Consider the following 21670-nt stretch of genomic DNA (forward strand, 5'->3'; position numbering starts at 1 on the left):
TTTATTTTCAGTCTGACAGCTTGATTTTTATTTTACCTTTGATAAGGCACTCACTCTCTTGCCTTCGTATTGTTCTTTTACATAACCATTGAACCTTTCTTGTTGCCAAGAACTCCAGTAGTTGCAGATGCGTTGCCCTTAAAATACATTAATATTCCTGCACAAGTGGAGTTTCACCATCACTTGACAAATTTATTATTACAAAAGCAATGCTGACATTCTAATGCATTTTTCCTGATCTATATGCTAGGCTTTTAATTTTGAGTCTCTAAGTATACCCTTTTATTTTCAACCTTATAGACAAGTGTTCTGCATGAGGAAAGAGCACTTCTGCAGTGTCAGTCTTCAGACATTTCCCACATGCCTAGCCTGGATAAGATGCAAAACATCCAATATTTCTTTTTGGCTAGTGCATCGAAATATAGTAGCTTTTTCTTTTAGTCTGTATTCTATTACATTGTTAATTACTGTACTTAATTCAAACAAAAAGGAATATCAAAATCTTCATTAAAATTGATAAAATAAACATAACTTCATGGGAATTGCTTTATGATAGTAATAAAAAGACTACATGCACAACAACAGCAGGAGACTTCCACCTTCCTTGGGTAAATTTTTCTGTGACTATTACTTCAAGTACTAAAGACTTCTAGAAGCTAAAATTACTAGACAATACCGATTAAGTACCAGTACTGGTCTGTCATATTAGCCTCCTGGAACAAATTACAGCAACTCAGCACCACACAGAATCCAATTCAAAGGTCATAAAGCTCATGGGTCACAAAATATTTATGTTAGCCATAAGACTGTGTATTTGGAGAATGACTACCAAAAGCAGGTATGTAAGTGACTGCATTTGAAATCACAAGCAGTTTCAAGATGCAGCGACCAGGTGAGAGACTATCAACCTGTTTTTGAGAGTGACTGTGACTGAAAAAAGGTACAGTGTACTCTGCAGAATAGAGTTTCTATGTAGAATGGCTAATTCTCATCAAGCCAGGATTTACAAGAATCAGCTATAGACCAACAGTCCCCCACAAAACAAGTCACTAAACTTATGCAAATCCATAAACTTATGCAAATCCATAGGTAAGGTCCTACAAAATTTATTCCCCTTTTGTGAACTTGACAACTTCTTAAGAAGGCTATCTAAGTATTGAGGGTTTTTTTTACCTCAGTACTTAAATTCTAGAATGTATGAAATCTGAAAACCATACAAAGCTGTCAATTTTGCTCATTTTGACAACTTGTACTTAGTAAACACACATCTCTCTTCTCAGATCCAGTGGACAGGTGCAGGAAATTTGAAATCTTGTTTTGAATGGGAGATATGAGAGGGAAAAGAGTCAAGCCACTGCCATGCTACCCAAGACCTGCACTATCTGCCGCAGAAGACCCCCAGCAGCACAGCACAAATCAGCAGCACAGCACACATGTGCACCTTTGTAGTCTCTTATTCCTGTACAGTGGAGTTTCTTGTGAAGCTTAAACAATTTGGATACTGTGAAAATGAACTAAGCAAACTGGTTTTTTGTTAGAGTTTGTCACCACTGCTAACAGTTTTTGGGTTGAGTGTTTTTTTCTCCCTGTACTATGTTTTCTATTTTAAAGATCACATTGTTTTCATTTGCTATTAAATTGCTCTCAGACAGTAATTATCATAGGTAGATGATGAAAATAACATGGCATTCCACTATATTATCCAAAAGGTTCTTTTAAAGTATGATTTCCTTGCCTTTTAATACATAACCTAGGCAGGAAAAGCAGTGACACCATTCACATTCTTAGCAAAACAGAGAATGGCAAAACAAAAGCTATAAGCATCTTACACAAGTCTGATAAAAATATGACAAGCTTGACCATTCCAAGAATTACAGAGAAGTTATATGTAGCATGACAGCCAAGAAGATTTTCTTAGACTAGAGATAATATCTAAATAAACCCAGCATATTTTTAAAGAACACATTGTCATATGGTTGATGAGAACTTCTCCTTTTGTAGAATAGAATGTGAGATCATACTTGACTACATTACACACAAATATTAGCTGTAAAATAACTATAATTCTAAAGGCTTCTGTCAGATGTTTTTCCCAGTATTTTCCCACTGCTACTAGATCAGAAACACTGGGCCTTCTCATGAAAGCATTCCAAAAGCAATGTGAAATAAAGTCTTCTTAAAGCTTTGTAAGACATTTTTGTTTTGTCAATAACATTTTTTAGGATTTTACATTTTCAGCTGCCTGTAAAGTTGAATACAAATTAAAGACATGAAAATGCAGGAATTTACATTTATTTCTAATTAAATGTGATTCATAAGTACTTTTTAAAAAATAACACCATATTCCACCCTGCAGAGGTTGGTTGGTGCTTGCCAGTCTTATATGCACAAGGACATATGTGCAGGGTGGGGCCAACATTTGTGGAAGTAACAAGCACTTTCCTTGATACCTCAAGTAAAGCTAAAATAACATTATCATCATGAAAGTGTTAAAAATATTTAAATTCCAGTCACATGTTCAATTTGGCATTTCATATTTTTGGTGTCATAATAACACTGTTAACATTAAGTAGGAAAAATAGTAACTATGAGCACATAAATTCAGACAAAAATGTTGTGAAATTAATTTATACAAATCTTCAAGTATGGCTTAAGCCACTAACATCTGCTTGACACACCTCTTCAAACCAAGCATTCGGTGCATCTTAGCATTATTTTAAACCAGGGTGCCACTTTTAACTTCTCACATGTAAATGGCACCCATATTTTAAGCCTTGCCTCATCTGTTAGCATATTACTAGTGTTCACTAAAATGTAACTTGCAGTATAACTTTTTTCTTTATTCTAGTCCAAGCTGCCATTAGCTTTTACATTACTTTGAACAGCACTACATTAAATGTCTCGTGATCTGTTACAACTTTAGTGTTTACTGCAATGTTTGTAGAATACTGTTTCTGTATGAAAATGCAAATCACTGAGACACATAAGGCATGTCAAAATTCTGACAAGCTGGTGGCTGCTGGCCACGAGCAGCCCTCGAGCAGCACTGCATTCCCTTTCCTTCTACTACAGCTGTTAACTTTTTTCACTCTTCTGCATGGGCTGCAACAGCCATGATAAAAAAGCAGGTGCTGAAGTCTCAGAGCTGAGCACAACAGCAAGACCTGTTGCTTAAAATGTTGACTACATTTACTGAACCATCTCACTGGTGACAGTTTCACTGCAAATCGCATGTATAAATTTAAACTAATTATATCCAATTTTAAATTATGTTTCAAGTTGAATCCCAGAAAGAAACTAAAAATGTTGAAACTCAAGACAGTGAGAATTGAAACAGTTCTTATGAAATGGTATTCAGATAACTTGAAGCCCTTTGCAATAACCAGCCCTGCAAGGAAGAGGTGCTATCCTCAGTACAAGGAGGTCTATTCTTAGACTAAGACAAGGACCATTGCTATGCCACGTGCAGTTACCACATCCCCAAGGGCTTCCACTCACAGCAGTGCAATTCTGTTTCCCACTACCTGTAATTCAGAATCAGATGAAGATGTGAGAAACTATCAAATAAAATTATTGGAGGCTTTGACTACACCCACCCACAACAGGAGCAGTTGTGAATGCCAAGAACTTTATGGTTTAGTCACAAATATTCCATTCTTTCTGTAGAATGTGAACGAGGGAGCACATTAAGTCTGTCACGACAGAAAAAATTGTCCTCTACCAATAAATTGCTGCACTAATGTAATTTTTTTCTTAAGACAAGTATTATATCAAATTTTAAAGCAGATGTGAAGCTTTTCTAAAAAGCTATCATTGACATGTGCATTAAGATAAAGCTCACAGCACTGCCTCAGCTCTTCCTCAGTCAAGGCACAGCAGAGCTGATTCTATTCAGTTTTTTGTTACTACTTCACAGCCTTCCTGCTCGGTATTTAAACGGCCTTGCTTTTCTTCTACACTTTGCCAAAACACTCCTCAGGATCTTAAGGAGGTGGAACTGCCCTGAGAAATAGAGATGCGTCCCAATTAAGAGATCAGTGTTTACAGGTCACCAACGTCACCAGTAGAACAAAATCAACAGGAAATGTGAATGAAAATATTTTTTCTCCGCATAGACCTTATGCTCATCTTTTTTCTTACAGCTGCTTAGTTATGGGGTAAAGGTGCAGCACATAGTAATTGGATTCACAGTCAGATTAAAACATCTCAATTCTGAGCACTGAGAGTCACAAAAAACGCCCACTGAATTGAAATAAAAGATGGGAGTAGAAAGGACACAAAGCCTCACTCCACCCTCAAAACCTGTCTGAAGCTCTATGAAACTCAACTAAAAGGACACCTAAAGTATATTTCTTTCTTTTCAATAAAACACTCAAGTGAAGAAGCACCTCAGCATTATGGAAAACTAGGCTTAGGTGTGGACAAACTCTTCATCAACTATTGACAATGGTTGGGAAACCATTAAAACCTATTCTTTTGAAGCATTCAATGATGTATTAATATCAACATAACCCATCATACTGAAGCACCTTACAAGTGTCATGACTATTACATACACAATTGTCATTATGTATGTAATTTTTATATTTATTATTATACATGTTATTATACATATTATAATAATATATCAAGATATTATATATTAATATAACATATTATAGAATGTATATTATGTAACATATAATATATATTATATAATAGATATAATATATAAAGATATATTATCTATTAATATAACATATTATTATACATATACATCATTCTTATATATAAGACCCTCCCAGCTCTGTTTCTAGAAAGATTCCTTTACACAATAACTGACCAAAAAACCCAAAAACTTTTCAGCTCCTCTCTGGATACATGCTGTGTCAATTATTTAAAGATTCTAATGCTCATTTACCATGTCACAGTAAATTAAAACAGACTTTGAACAACAGTTAAAAAGGAACTGGAAACAGGACATCTTCACAAACAAGAGACTAAAAAAACCTGTGTTGAAAACAAGAGGAAAGCTGAAATATGAAAAAGGATACAAACAAATAACAGAAAAAGGCTACAAAGATAACACTTTACAAAGAAAAGCTATGCATTTAACTGTATACTTCTTTACCAGTGGAATGAACAAGCCTTGCTGAGCTTGTTAGACTTCCAGAAAATCAGATCTTTTATTTAGATAACTGGAGATGAATTCTAGGTATTTCACGCATCCTTAAGAGAAAAGGGGTGTTTTTGCATCTCAACAAAAATTTTGACAAAATGCAGATAGATACTAGCCTTTGTACTTCAAAAAGCAGACAGCCTCTTCCTCCTCCAGAATCAGCATCTTGACTTAGTGGTCTAAGGATCAGTAACTAGTACTCAGCCATATGGCCTTATTTCACAATGCTCAGTCAGCTACACACCTCTTCCATCACTTCTGATATTCCTCAAAAAGAAAGTTAATGACTCATTTGAAGGAATTAGGTGAAGAGGAAAATTTTATAAACAAGAATTAAATGCTATCAGGTGTATTTTATTAACAGAAAACAATCCAGTATTCTAAGACCCCTTAAGAAACATCAAACTATCTCACTTCAGCAATCAGCTACTGTAACATTCTTTAGAGTTCACAAACTACACACTGAATTAATTTGGTTTGAGGCTCCCAGTTCCACTTCAGTGAGGGACAAAAACATCTGGAATTGTAGCATCTTGACTTCACCTGATTATTCAGTTTTGCTTATTTTCCTGGCTTTTTAGAAAGCAAATAAAATAAAGCAAAAATACCAATTTAATCAAATGAAAGGATAATGAGAGTAAGATTTACTACAGAATCTAAAAATGTAGACAATGTGACTCTTAGCTATGCTTTAAGTACCTGAAGGATGAGTGTTCACCGTGGACTGGCAAAGTGATGGGAGGAGCTGGAGATTGGATGTACACTGACTGCCCAGATGTCTGTGTGGCTTTCCTGATCAGCTTTCCAGTGTTAGGATCATAAATTCGAACTTCAGGACCAGGTTGAGACTTTGGATGGATGGGTGTTGGGTGAAACAGAGCAGTCTGAAATGTGCTGGGTGTATCAGGAAACGTGGCAGGGCTGTTTTCTCTGTTAGATGGAGTTCAGAAAAAAAACTGCATTAGAAATTTAAATGAGCTATCTAACCAGAACATAAAAAATGAGCATTCCCTTTTCTTCTGAAGCAGAAGAGGGAAGTGGTTTGGAAAATCTCTAAAGAAAAATTTCTTCTCCTCCACCTCATTAAAGTCCCACTGAATTTAAAACAGAAAACTGCAAATACAAGATAATGTCGTGTTTAAATTACTAAAATATTAATAAGTGTGCCTTAGAAATTGTCTAAACACAAAGTTTCTGAAATCATTTCCAGGTAGTAGCAACGGCACAAATAGCAAAGCATAATAATCTGCATATATGCAACAAAGAGAAAACAGGCTATTGTATCAAGCTTTCTATTTGCTCTCCAAATTTGATCTGAGAGAAAATAAACACGTAGTATTAACTTGCAAGTCATCCTAACTAATTTTTTAAACTACTAAACTGCTTATGATCACCCTGCTGCATTTTAAAAAACATAACTAGAAGTGTCAGCAGAAACATTCAGAGATCAGTCTGCAGGAATCACCATTATGGCATACTATCCAATTGTGATGAAATACCACAAAAAAAAAAAACAACAAACAAGCAAATTGAATAATTTAAAAAAATTATCAACTAAACCAGCATGTTATGCTCCATAAAAGCAATGCTATGTTAGAAAAAGATTCAATTAATTTGTAACAAATATTAGAAGTGATACAAAACTGGAGTTATTACCAGATGCTTTTATGGATATTTCTGAAGTATTCTTGTAGAAATAACACGGTAAGCCAATTCCAAGTTTACTTATTCTTTTCTTGCTATCTTAAGTTCATTTTACATGCAAATGTTTTCTCAGACTTCTCCCCTCCCCTAGTCTGTACATGCTTTGGTCCCGTAATCACTATTTCAAACAGCTTCATTAAAGAGAAAATGTTTTCCAAAGTAGCTGCACATATCAGGTTAAAGTAATGGTATTTGCATTAAGATAGGTATCTTACTGACTGAAGCTTGGGTGGGGTGGGGGGGGGAAGGTATGAAGTTAAGAGGTATTGTATTTGAAACACAGAAGTAGGAAAAATTATCATGTTTCAGTAAAATGGAAGAGTAAATTAATAGAGGGAGAAAGACTAACATTCATCTAGACATAAAAAAAAAATGTTCACAAGTTACTTTCCAGGTTTCTACTGTGAACTTAGCAGTGTCAAATTAACCATCCCATGCAAATCTTCCAAAGTTTGATTTAAAACCACCTGATAATACTTTTTAAATACTAAGCATCCTAGTCAAGCCATAAACAGGCTACATCTCAACTTATAGGCATCCTGTGTCTCAACCTAATGTCACATTTGATAAATGCCCTCACTTCCACATGTTTCTTCTTTTGCTGTCTTCAAAGCCTAACACACCCATGTTCTGCCTTTAAAGGGCAAAGCACATTATGCTGTGGTCCTTCCCGTCTAAACATGGAAGGGAAGATCCTCTGTTAGGCTTGCAAGATGTGGGTCTATCTAAACAGATAAGTCAAGAAGCAGAAGCTGGCTTGACAGTACCTTGTCATGAGTTACTTTAGTCATGCCACTGTTATTGCTGACTTCCTCTTTGCTAATAATGTTTTTGGCTGCCTCCTTTATTTACTGTCACCCTAGTGCAGTAATTATGTTTTACCTTTTCTTTTTCAGCACTTACTTATCATACCAAAACCGCCTCTCACTACTTCCTTTCTTCCAGGTTTTGCTCCTGTCTTCATGCCTTCCAATTCTTCTTACACTTTTCTATGGTATTTTTCTGTTTTTCTCATTCTCATCACTACCAAATTTCACCAAAAAATGCCATCCTTTACCATTTCTTCATGTAGTCAAAGGATGTTCATTTTTTAGCAGCATGAATGATCCCGTGCTTTGGTGGCATTCCCTATGTTAGCTTATGGATAAACTGAAAAGGGCAACTTCTCCAAATGAAAAGAGCTAACAACAATAGCTGCTAAAGAAAGTAATGTTACCACAAGTTTTCTCCTGACTGTGCTAGTTACTGAATTGCCTCCTGATCCCTTGACAGTCTTCAGTTTAAGCAAAAGACAAATGGACAAAACCAGGGAGTTCTTCTATAGAATCCATAAGAATCTGAACTTGCCAGAAACCAATTTATTAACAAATCAGAATAACCTGTTTTCATGGCCCCTATTCCCTCAAGGAATAGCACTTACCTGTGTGTTTTGATGTAGTCATCCTTTAAGGGAAAGAGCTGTTCCTCAACCTTGTCCCAGCGCTCCAGGCAGCTCCACAACCAATCAGGGTTTACAACATGGAGATCCTTGCAGTCCTGAGCTTGCCGTACTTTTTCTGTGCCTATTATGGAGTCAAACACAACATAAGAGTGTCACCAGAAACACAGAAGATAAACCAGTGTATAGTTAAAACTAAGAACATTTTGTCATCAATTTTACAGAAAAGAAAAAGCACCGCTCCTCCCCAGTCCAACAAAACAATCACAGCAATAAAAGTGAGAATCTAAGTAAGATGCAGTAACTCAGACTCAAGCTGGATGAAGGTAACTTTCTGAAGAACTGGCACCATAGACGTAGCCCACTAAGATTTATACAGAAAATCTCTGCATCTTCTCTGCATGTTAGCCCAACAAACAACACAAGTGCACTTTTCTGTAACATCTCCTTCATTTGTATTTGTTAGTAGTCCAAGAAGAAGCAGCTTTTCAATGCTGTTGAAGCCTGACTATTTTTTTATACATGGTTCCCTGCTCATACAGTGTGCTACCTTTTAACAGGCTGTCACCCACCCAGCCTCCATCTACCAGAAGTGGAGGCAAAGCAGAGAGAATTCCTTTGTGCTGCAACAGGAACAAAGAATATGAAGTTAAAGATGGCAGGCTAGCATGCAGTCCAGGTGAAACCATCAACAGTGCCGCTTGCAAGTAACAGGTAATCTCAAATTCTACTCTCTGGGGATGCCAGAATGAGAGAGAAACTCAGTAAAGTTGCTATAAATCTACCAAAAAGCAACAAGATCAGCGCTGTGGTTTAATCCCAGCCACTCACTGATTCCTCCAACCACACCAGTGGGATGGGGAGGAGAATCAGGGAAAAAAACATTAACACTAGTAAGTTAACAACAGCTTATGAAACAAAGTAAAATATAACAATACTAATAATATGAACACTTGTCTGTTTTCACACACATGAGAACAATGAAGCAATGAAGCCTTCACAAGAAAAAAATCAAGTTTCAGAACAATTCTGACAAGCAAGCAAGAAGAGTAAATTAATTTCATTTTTTCATCACAGTTCCCTGGAGTTTCATCTTCATGACTGTCATTTAACAATATGATTTTACATCTTTTAACTTAGATGAAAAGCTTGAAGTACCCATGCTTCTTCACATAATTTGAAGATGAGACAAAGCAGCTAATTTCAAATATTTAATATTCTTTGTACAACCTTAACAACAATCCACTGGGATAGACAGATGAACTCAAATGCACTTGAGGACCGACCTAACTAGTTGGTTAGACAGCTCAGTTTAAGACATTTGTAAGATTAAAAGACTAAATAAACAGAAAGGGCAGGAGATAATTGTCCTTTATGAAATGCCTGAAAGCCTCTGTTTCCCTACCTTTCACACCCCAAGCCCAGTGGAACACAGGACTAGGGCTACATTTTTCTCTTGATACACATACGTTTTTTTCTTGGATTTAGATTAACAGAAAAGAATGTTGTGTGCACAAATATATTTCTTTTTTCAGCTGTAAATGCAACCAGTTGCACAATTCAGGATATAAGAGCTGTACATATAAAGCTTAACTCCACACTAGTGTCACTGAAAAAATAAAAAGGTTAATTTAAGAACCCAAGATAAACACAAACACAAAAAAAGTACTTCCAAGATACAGCCCTGTCCAAGCTGATAATGATTTGGACGTCATATTTTAATTTTTGCCATGTAATAAAACTACTATCCAACAAAGATGCAGTGAAAACAATTTTAGAACTGCAACTGTGCTAAACCCAGCACACCTCTGCAGTTCAAGAGGTTTTAACTGGCTAAAACATAAAACCCTAATAAGGGAGGTCAATGTACTCCCTGAAATCATCCATGTCCTGATTTAAGAAATCTGTTTTCCAATTAATTATCAGTTACAAAAGCAACTGAGAGGAATTTCATGCAACAGTTGCTGGAAATGAGCCAGTTTACAGTGCCAGAAGGAGCTTTGACTGGAGATATTAATATTTAATTAACCTCAATAAGAACTGTAGAAATACCTGCAGTTAGAAATAGTTATGTATAAACCTGTATTTAATATATACACAGGGTATATTTCAGAAGGAATAAAGCAAAGGTTCTGAAAGAGAATCAGTTTAAGGGATCTGGGAGAAAAAGGACTGAAGAAGTTTTAAGGCTTAGCTTGGACATTGTTTTCTTTTGAGAATAAAGGAGAAAAGGAATGACAACATTGGAAAAGCAAATCAGTAAGAAGACAGGTGTTATAAAAATAATGCTAAAATCAGGTTCATAAGCATAAGAGTTTCAGAGCAAAAACAGGCTACAAGAGCAAGATATCTGGTAGAAGTTTAGGTACCTGTGCCTGGTATTAGATACTGAATCAAATATCAGACACAGCTGGCAATACTGTCCTGCACATAACAGCTCTGGAGCTGACTGAATACCACACGCAATAGCAGTGGTTTCACTAGTAAGCACACACAACAGTTAACCAGAGCTGGTGATGCTGTTGGATAGATGGGAATGTGCTGTTCCTTTTGGACTTCATCGGGGGAAACATGGACAAAACTGTAAGACTGCACCTTCACCTCATGTTAAATCTGTGAAGTTACATGAGGAGTTGGCTTTCTCCAACTGTTTTTCAAACTCATGTTTCTGCACTTGATGTCAGGTGTTTCATCTTGCTGCCCCTCCCTCCCACATTCTGCATTCACACATATCTGATTGTTTCATATTGGATGTATGCTGAGGAGCTATGCCAATTCTTCTAGTTGACAAGATTGTGACAGAAAACTTGAACATGAAAGCCAAAATAGCACAATTTTGTATGAAGTTGCTACTGGAACTAGATGATTTTTAAGGTCCCTAACAACCTAAATGTTCTAGGATTCTGTGAAAGCCGGTGACACAGACTTGTGTGTAAAGAAACCCACCTCCCAAGAGTCAAAAGTCTTACTTTTCTCACCTCCACAACATCAAGGCTTTCTGCCTCCCTCCCATTTCAAAAGTGCAGTGGCCTCCTGTACTCCAGCACACTGAAAACTGCATGAGGCAACACAAGTGCGTCCTCTTGAGGAGGGCTTCCTATTTCTAGCTGACATCTTCACAAATCAAGATTTCACTTGTTAATTAAAGCAACATTTGGTGAAACACCAAATTTAACTGGAAGGAGAAATAGCACTGTGATAATATGTTTGCTGTCTCCTATCCCTTTCCGCAGTGTATCTTCTCCTTTTTGAGTTACACTTATTAAGACAAAATAGCACAAAGATTTTAATCCATCCAAGCAACAGTACTTCTGATGCAACTAAAAACATCTGAATTACCTAGCTGAGCTGAAAATCACTTAGAGAAAAAACTGATTTTCCAGATTACTTTTTTGCATTATTGTCATCTAATCACCTTTCCCTACTTCAAATTCTAAAGTTGTTCCAAAAAGTTAAAAAGGCACAGAAGGTTTTCCATATGAAGCAACTGGGGGCCAAATTTATCGCATCTACTCTCTGATGGATACAGTTTGAAGCAGATAGTATTGGAAAATGTTATTTTCAAAGCTGGGTTAGGTGCTCATCAATTCTACTTCTGAACTTGTTGAAAACAGTGCTCAGCCAACTGTGGCCTATGATTCAATCTCACCCATGCAGAACTCAGTGTGAATGCTCAAGGCTGTGTCAGGACTAACCAAAGCACACAATGGGGAGAGATCACCAGCAGCACTTGCAGAACTTTCTCCTGATTCCAACACACAAAAATCAACATATCCTTATGGCAGTTTGCAACCAGGCTGCCAGACAGTGCTTGGAAAATCCAATCACTAAAAGTTTATTTCTCCTCAGATAATTTTTATATATAGTTCTTGATTTCTAATCAAATCCTCTTCTGCAAGAACACTGACCTAAGAAAAGTGACAGATGTGCTGTTCTGAAGCTATTCCTAAAGTTCAGGTTTAACTCTGCACTGTAAAACCAACAGGCTTACTTGGTCAGTGGCCAAGTTTAGAGCAATGCTTCACCCTATTTTTTTTAAAAGACAAAGCCCTTGAACTTATTTTTCAGGAAAAAATGCTGTTGACACACTACAGGTGTAGGAAATGGCATGGACTCAAATATATTTTGAAAAATAAAAGAAAAATTCATGGCCTAAACTGATGTAATTCCATTCATAACACACTACAATAATTTTTGAGAGACCTGAACAGCTCTATCTGCTCCATCAGCAAAAATTCAATTCAAGGATCAACTACAGAGCCTTTCATCTGTTCAGGAAGGAACATAACAAGGTTTATGAAACAGTGCAATAACTGCTTAGCCAAGTGTGTACACAGCTATAAAAACTCATCCTGCAGTGCAGTTTACTGATGCTTAAAGCAAACAGCATATGTTTCAAAGACTGAAGCAAGATTTATGCAGCCCATAGACAAGTGGAAAGGACTATAGGATAGCCTTTTCTCAGTCACTCAGATTTATGAAAGCTGATTAGATGATGCAAAGATCCTGCATTTTACAGTAATTCAGGCAGACAGTATTTTCTGCCCTATGTAATGAAAGAAGTCCTATTTTTTTTCAAGAATTTATTAATTTTAGAATTCAGAGTACCTGGGTCTACAGGGAAATAAATGGCCTGTCTGCAAAGAGACAAGTATATATAAAGAATAAAAAATTTAAATCATTTACTCTAATAGGCTGGGAAGAATACTTTAAAAACAACCTAAAATGTTTTTCAGTAGCTGTTCATTTCAATGCACCAAGCTATAATGAGGCCACTTCGCAGGGGAAACCCCATCACTTCAAGACCTAAGGGGTAACTCGGTTTCACACTGACTTCTTCCCTTTTACTTCCTCTGCCAAATCCTTCCTTTACCTTCAAAATGAAAAAGCTAATAGTATTTACCCCCAAACACTGCTGCAGATTAAGTATAGGCCTTTACATCTCAGTTACTGCAAAGCAAACATACACATTCAGCTGCTTGTCAGAGTCCCAAGACTGCCACTGTTAGTGGTGCCACCCAGAAAGACTAAACTAAAAGGTATTTTAGAATCACTTTTCACAAACATGTTAAAAAAAAAAAATAAAAGTATAGATAACAATGTTGCCTGGGCTCACATGATTGACTTCTAAAAAAAACTCAAGAAGGGACATGCTTTTGTTTCCCCTTTTCACCAGCACTTAGCTATCAAGCAGTGCATCAGATGTTTGCCACAGGAGCCAAAGATGCAGTATTTGTATGGCTTACTGTCCACAAGAGGCTTTGCTCTGTAACCATAATCACTATGAAAATCACATTGACAGATGAATTATCACAAATCCAGCTGTGACAGATCAAAATTTATAGCCTTAAAATCTCTGATTAAGAAGTTCCCTTCATGAAATTAGAATGATGCAGCCTAACTACTCCCACCTTCCAGAGGAGAGAATAACAGTCTCCAGCTGAAAAAAAACCAAAACCCCACCACAAAACCAGAACCAGTCAATCCACAAGGACCTTACAAAGGGTTATTGGAGAATACTGTTTTATTCCCTCTAAATCCCATTATTTCATTGCCATTGTCATAGAAATAATTATTAAGTGATGATGTAAGACAAGAGTATTGCCCATTAGGCAGAAATGACTGCCGATTTACCTCAGCTAGAATTAGTGCAAAATGCAATTTAATCAAAAAACAAAGTTAAAATAGTTTTTCATATTCAAATGCACTTTAGTACAATTCACTAAGAATGTGCAGGTGGCAAATAATTTATTTATAAAAATAGAACACAAGGATGCATAGATGAATTTACACAAACACACAACCCTCAAATAGTACATTCAAAAAAAAAAAACCAAATAAAAAGTCAACTGCTTCCCATTATCACATGATGTGTACCTTAGTGGGTTTTTCAATACTTTTCACTCTAGAGAAATGTGTATGTTTGGGAGCGTCTCATTTACATTTATCCTATCAATTTTACCCCATCACACAATAGTTGCATCTGATGTATAACTACATTCAGAAGTAATCTAGTTTAAGATAAAGCAACTTTAAAATGAAGCATTTTGAAATTTTCCAATTTCAAACTTTAAAATGAAACATTTTAAAATTTGAAATTGGAAAACCATCTCTTATACTGATGGCTATTATTCCTCCAATGAAGTATGACAAAGTAGCATAATTACTTGCTGAAATAATTAACCCTATTTATGACGTTTTAAAACAGCTAATCAGCAACAGTAGTAAAACAATGGAGTCCCAAACTGATGCATTCATTGATTTCAAAACTTCACATTCACTGTTGCAATTATCACATCTTCACAACCTAGAATCCCAGCTAATCTCAATGTATCTAATTCCATCTCCTGAGTTTTAGGCTGTTTTTACTACTAGAGTGTCTATCTCCATTTATCATATGCTTGTACTACTTAAATGCCTCTTGACATACAGACTTTTTGAGGAAAGTACTCTCTCTTTAAAATACAAGCCAATAAAATTAAGCTGTTTCTGATGTACTAAAACCCCACATGAATCCAAAAACAATTCCAATAAGTGGCAGATAATGTATTTCTTTGCTTATGACATGTAAGCGTGTCCTATAAGTATCTATAAGTTTTAGATTATTTAAAATGTGCAATTTTATTTTTGTATTTCATGGATTTTACTATCAGATATTTAGATTCCATGTAATTTTGAAAGGCCAGCAATGAGGGAACCAAGCCTCAGGCTGCACCCAAAAAAACCAGTGTGCTAGAAGCTAGAGCTGCTGACTGGTAGCTCCTCTGGGGCAGCTACCAATGGTACATTGTTATCCATTACAGCTAAGAAAAAACAGGCAGCTTTGTCAAGGACAACCTAGAAGTTAAGCTAAACTCTCTTACATTTCCTTTGACAAAACAATACAGGTGCAGCACAGTGCAGTGACAGGGTATTAGCAGTCTCTTAAAATAATGTTTGAGTTCCATACCAAGTGAAACTGAACCATGAGAGGTGAATCTGAGAAACTGAGAAAGAGAGCACTGCTATACTTTGTAGCAAGATGATCATAAACTTTTATTGACACAAATATTAAAAGTTTCTATTCAACAACTCTGAGTCTTTGACTATTAGTATCGCCAATTCTTAACAAAAAACTGAGACATGACACATTGCATTAGAGGGTATTAGTGGGTCCTACTTTTAACAATTAAAAGTCACATTTGTGCAAAAAAGAAGATAAAGATCCTTTTTAAAAGGCTGTTAAATTGTTTTAGGAAGAATCTTTCCTTTGATTTTGAGTGTAATCTCAGTTACATTAAAGTCTGTAGATTATACAAAAGAGCTCAAGGCATGAACTCTAACAAAATAAAAGCTGCTCAAATACGTACCTGTCCTTGCTGCAATGAGATGTGTTGCTTTATCAGGATCATCAGCAGTAAGTACGAGATTCTTCACAATTTTAGCTCCAAGTGCTGTGGCATGATAGTGCTCCCGTGTCTTTTCAATAGGGAAATTTGTCGGGTAAAGTCCACTAAATATTATGGTTACGTCTGCCAAGACTTTACTTTTTAGTTCTGGTACTATTTTTCTGATGTCTGGAATTTCCTCAATCTCTTTTTTCAGATATTTATCATACTTTGTGTAATAATCAGTGTGAACTCGCACAAGGATCTCCTCAAGGTATATTAAATGGTCGTCATCATCTGTATCATCTTCCTCCTCTTCCTCCTCCATGCTCTGGTCCAAGGACTCACCCATTGTAATTCCAGACTGTTCACTAATCTGCGATTCTGTTTCAGCTTCTTTCTTGTCTCCAGACCCATTTCCTAAATCACAAAGGCTTTCCTGTTCACTTTCCTCTTGTGCTTCATGATCAATTTTTTCCTGGATATTTTCACTAGGTAAAGACTGTGTGTCCCCAGAATGGTTCACCAGACCATACTTTTTCTCACTCAGATCAGTGCAACTCTCTTGCTGCAAATTTTCAACCTGCAGAGGTTGTTTGGATTTCTTCCAACTTCTCTTTTCCTCATTCTCACTATCTGATACAGAAGTGGATGACTTTTTGGAATCCAATCCATCATCACTTTCACTGTCACTAGACAGTTCAAAGTCCAAATCATTTGTTATCTTCTCTTGGGTTTGCTGCTTCTCTGTAACTGTTGTATCAACTTGTTCTGAAAAAATCTGAGATTCTTTTTTATTTGCCAAATCATCAGTGACCTCACCATCCATTCTGTGACCAATGTTATCATTTAAGGAGTCCTGGGCATTAACTTTATTATGAGAGTTCAGATCCCCATCAGATGTTTCACTGCTTAGAGGAGTACTCCCATTTACAGTGCAAGTCTCCACTGCAGTTTTCTTGAGACCATTACTGAGTTCTTCTACACATGTAACATTCGTTATTTCTTCAACATCTTTTGCTGAAATCACTGCTGAATCCAATGCCTCGGGTTTTGTAGAGTGGTTTGCTAAGACACAGGCAAGAAAGAAAACACATACATATTTTCCCTTTTTTTCTTCTTTTCAGATTAACCAAAATTTAATTTTCATTGACCTTAAACACAGAGTTTACATATGGACTTAGATTTAATTATGCTTGGAAGTGATCACTAGGCTTTTCAGAGTTGTTAAAATTCTCTAGGTATCAGTGATTACTAGAGAGGACTCTCAAACATAACAAACATTACTTTTGTAAAGAAGTTACATAAGCAGCTTTTTTTCTTTAAATCACAGGTCATAAGTAGTTATTTGTTAACTCTGCAAACATTAAAGGGTTTATCTTGCAGTGTAAGTTTTATGATTACAACTTACAGCAATGAAAATAAACAAATGGGGGACAGGTGGGCAGAATTTGCTTCATAAAGTCCTAATCCAGAATGACAGTACAAGAACTTTATAAATAAACAGCCATGTCTTTCATATTACCTAATTTTCGTAACAAAATAACTGAACTTTAGTCCTTGAAAAGACATGTGTATTTTAGCAACACTAAGATGCTACTCATGCTCAATTTAAGACTGATGGAATGCAAGTGAAAGTGTAATAGAGTCAAAAACAGAAGAATAGTTTTAGGATGTGTTCGCAGATGTCTGCAGAAGTAGAGATAATTAAAGAACCTGCAGACTTCCAAAAGGCTGCATGCAAACGTTCACTGGGAACACTGCGTGAAATCACACTACTTTGTCTCCCTTTGTGTGCATGTTCCAGCCCTGTAAGTAAGGACAGGAGTCAACTGTAGAGGTCCCACATCACAGTGACCTGATTCAAATTGATCGTACTATTTCTATTGTTGCATTGGACATTTCTACTTCAAAAAGGGAAAGAGAGCAATGTCACAGGTATTAAATTAAAATAAAACCCAAACCCTTGGCTAAATTGGAAAAAGCCCAACAATTCTTTCTTATGAAATTGTGTTTCAAATACATTTTGCCCTCAATTACCAGTCTAGTCACGTGTACTTTCTAAATCCATTATGTGTATTACACTGCTGAGCCTGTTGAACATAGGGTTCCTGTGTTAAATGCCAGAACACCATGTTCAGTAGGTGCTAAAAATTCACACTAATTTTATTAGCATGATTTAGACTGGGAGGCAAGCAGATTTCAACATTCATTTTCAGCAGTGTGTTGAGGCCAGAGTTTATTACTTATTCCTCCAAGTCCCAAGGGCAAGGAAAGGGACTGAAGAGGTGAAACCTATAGAGAAGAAAAAGTCAGCATGTTTTACATGGGGGTGTGAGGGAGAAACTGTCACCCTCTACACATTCGTAAAGAGTTTGGTGTATTGCCAAATCAGCTATCAGCCACAACACTTGCTACTGCTTCACTTCTGCTCTGGTTGATGCCAAAAAGAGTGCTCTCTGTAAGAACAGTCTAATTTTACCAAGCTACTCACATTTGTGCTGTCAACTTCAATAATTTGGGACTGCCCATCTGAGCACAGCTGCAATATTACTAAGACCATTTCAATGACTTACATCAATCATGTTTGAAAAGTGGACAATATTATAAATGTGGTTTAAAAACAATCTAATTACCTTTCTTCTTCATTTGCATTTCTCTTGATCCAGGAGGTGCATTAATATCTCCTATCCCCTGGAAGTATACATATTTCTTCACAGTTATCAAATTGGGTGCAAACTTCCAAACATCCTCTCTATCATCAATGATGCAAACCATGGAATCTCCACAAGGAAAAAGATCTCTAAGAGACAAAATAGTTGATAAATTAAGCCAGTTTGAGAAATTTATGTAGCAATGAAAGCAATTTCTATTGATGCCCTGGTTTATTATGAACATGTCTGCAGAACATGGAACTTACAAAAGAAACTTACAAAAAGCCAGTAATATTAAAATTATACAAGCTTTGAACAAATTAAAGTTAGTGGATAAAAAGGAAACAGGTCTTTTAAAATCTGTGTCCCAAAGGCTAAAAGCAGAAAACAAGAAACCTCCATAAAAACAAACAATTACAACATTTCAGTCTGGTTTTCACTTGTTTTTGTCAACCAATAGCCCAAAGTCAACTATCACAAGGTCAATACACTACCTATATATAGACAGGTAAAAGACACAAGAAGAGTTTTTAAAGAATAGATTCATTCAACCCAATGAACTGGATTGAAACAGAAGTACTAATATCATCCATCACCTAGGAAGAAGAGGAGGTAGAGTACTTAAGATGCATAAAAAAAACAGAGCAAGCAAAGAAAAAATGCTTCGCATTTGTTACAGTCAGGTGTGGAGGGGCAATAACTAAGTATTTAATAAAGCTGCATTAAACTTATCTATCTTAGAAAAAATCTTGGCTTTATACTCTGAAAAAGATCAGAATGTGAATTTAGACTAAAATATGAATTCAAGGCTCTAGATGACCTAATTTCAAGAAACACTAGGAACAGAAGGTGCTTTTAGCACATTTGAAAGCCAGAATACTAGGTATTCAATTATGAATTAAACTCAAACTGAGATTTTTGGTTTAATTAAAACACCCACAACATAAAAGTCATTCTACAAGATCATAAGACAAAGTTGAAATATGGTTGTTATTACAAGAATAAGAAGTTTAAGTGAAAACATGACGCCATGGCATCACACTCTTACTGTTCTACTACCACAGAACCCATTAAATAGAGGAAATGCTGCTATGACCAACACCTAAGTTTTACTGAGGTGGTGTTGATATTTAAGAGGCAGACAAAGAAGGATATAAACACATTAAGTGCAGACTGAGTAATTTTTTTTTATTTAGCATATTTTCTCTGTTTGTTGTCATGGTTTGTATAATGTCTATGACCCATATACATACCTAAGATTCCCAGTTTTAGAAAATGGATCGATACATTCATCCCTTGACAATATCCGATGGGAAAAAAGCTTCTTTTCAGGGTCCAAAAATCCTTTTGGAAGAAGAAATTAAAAAGTTAATGTTCAAGATGTTTGTTCCTTATTTATATTTTATATACTTCTGCTATTTTAATTTGTGCAACAGCAGTTTAACAGGCAATTTTAAGGCATGAGATCAAATGCGAGAAAGTATAGTGGATCAGGTATTTGTAGCTAATTCAGTGAGATTAATTTAAAAAATTACCTAATAACCTAATTTTCTTTCAAGATGGTATGAAAACTGAATTTGTGACAGCCAAATAAATAAGGCTGAAAGAGACAGTAGGTGATAGACACATGATTTTTGCAACTTACATTTATCTCTCTATAGTTGGGTCTTTAAAGCTAAATGCTCTCCTGAGCTCATTATGCCTAGGGACTGCAGAGAAGTCTCACAAGAGTCGGCAATGTGCTGCAATATTTAAGCACAGTATGAAGTTAAGAGATAGTTCCAGCCAGAGCTCTTGCATTTGTAGGTTTTAAGTTGTACCTCTAACAACTACTTCAATACATTTACATATAATGAATATATCCTGGGACTTCTAGAAATATTTAGGCCCAGTTGTAGTAACTTTTCTGACTGCACTCTTTAGAAAAACAAAGAAAGAAAGAAAAAAAAAAACAAAAACAAAACAAAAAAAAAACAAAAAAACAAAAAAAAAAAAACAAAAAAAAACCCCCAAAACCAAAACAGAAGCGGTGCTAGCTGATCTTAAAGCAAGATAAAATGCTATTATTTAGGAAAATGATGACTCAGGTGCACAAACACACATGCACATGCTTCTGAACCTAGTCTCCAGTAATGAAGTTCACCTTTGTGAGCAGATGGCAGCCACATAATTGCTTAGAAAGAAACTGGCATATTATATGCTAACCTGTATTTTTTGTCTTACTGAATTTGTACTGAAACTAGTATCGGCTTCTCATTATTCTTATGACTATTACAAGGCAGTCAATACTTACTTGGGAACCATCTTTTCAAGATTTATTGCCTTTTACTTTAAATGATGGCCATATTAAAACCAGAAATAAAATTCAAAATGACTACAGACTCTATGGACCAACTTTAATTTTCTTTCAAGGAGCTCAGATTTGCACAGAATATACACTCAACGCCTTTTAACAGTCTAGCTCCCAAGAGTACCTTAAGTTGAGACTTCAAAAACAAAGTTTAAAAAAAACCCTAAAAATCAGTCATCACTTCTGAAAGTTGATCCTGTATGTAATTAATATTGATGTGTAATTGGAAAAACTTAAAACCCATAAAAGCAAGAAAATTCTGAGTTAAGGACAGAGGTTCAACCTTAACTCACCCGACTATGCTTAAGAATTTCTGCAAACTCGTAGAATCATCCCCTGTAGTGAGACCCTTGCAGTACCTAGGCATAATGAATTGAGAGAATTAGCTACAAAGATTTATTGCTGTACACACATATACTTTGACAAACTACAAAAGCTGTCACACAAGTTGCTGTTCTTCTCAGCCAAATTCTCTTCTGCTAATTGTCTGAATACACAGGAACTCTCCACACTGAATTAGACAGAAGTGCACTGATTACACAGCAAAACTTCAGTGAAGCACTCAGCAGCAATGCTGAGCTAAAACTGTAAGAAAAACGAAGTTGAACTAAAAAAGTCCAAATGCAGAAAGCCTAGCTGCCAGAGATTAGAGATAAGGTAGCATTCCAAAGCTTCACCATAATGCTTTATCACTAAACTAAAAATACACTGAGGATAGAGCTCATCAAAGATCCATCTGCAAAGACTCAAGCCCACCTTAGGAGAGTCCAAGGTTAAGCTACCTAAGTAACAACACAGAAAACAGCATTGATCTCTTTTAAAAAAGTTCTTTCCAGGTCAAACTGGTTTCTTTTAGATGTTCCCCAGTCAACTAAATCAACATAACAAACAATTTGATGTTTTAACATCTCAGGGAAAGGGCAGGTAACATTTTATAATTTGTTTTCTTCAACACACCAGGCACCCACCAAAGTCACTCTCTCACTCTCCTCTGCAGCT

General features: G+C 36.0%; 1 protein-coding gene across 3 annotated transcripts in view; it reads right to left on the reverse strand.

Annotated features, from left to right (window-relative positions):
• Positions 1–21670, reverse strand: part of CTDP1 (CTD phosphatase subunit 1) — a 318905-nt gene that overhangs the window by 49064 nt on the left and 248171 nt on the right. For all 3 annotated transcript variants that reach the window (XM_068200862.1, XM_068200849.1, XM_068200855.1), the window contains 5 exons: positions 19575–19665; positions 18304–18470; positions 15650–16735; positions 8283–8424; positions 5858–6088 (listed from right to left, as the gene is read on the reverse strand). In XM_068200862.1, coding sequence (XP_068056963.1) covers positions 5858–6088; positions 8283–8424; positions 15650–16735; positions 18304–18470; positions 19575–19665 — 1717 coding nt within the window. The remainder of the gene's footprint in view (positions 1–5857; positions 6089–8282; positions 8425–15649; positions 16736–18303; positions 18471–19574; positions 19666–21670) is intronic.

Source organism: Anomalospiza imberbis, chromosome 1, assembly GCF_031753505.1.
Source record: "Anomalospiza imberbis isolate Cuckoo-Finch-1a 21T00152 chromosome 1, ASM3175350v1, whole genome shotgun sequence".
Taxonomy (NCBI): domain Eukaryota; kingdom Metazoa; phylum Chordata; class Aves; order Passeriformes; family Viduidae; genus Anomalospiza; species Anomalospiza imberbis.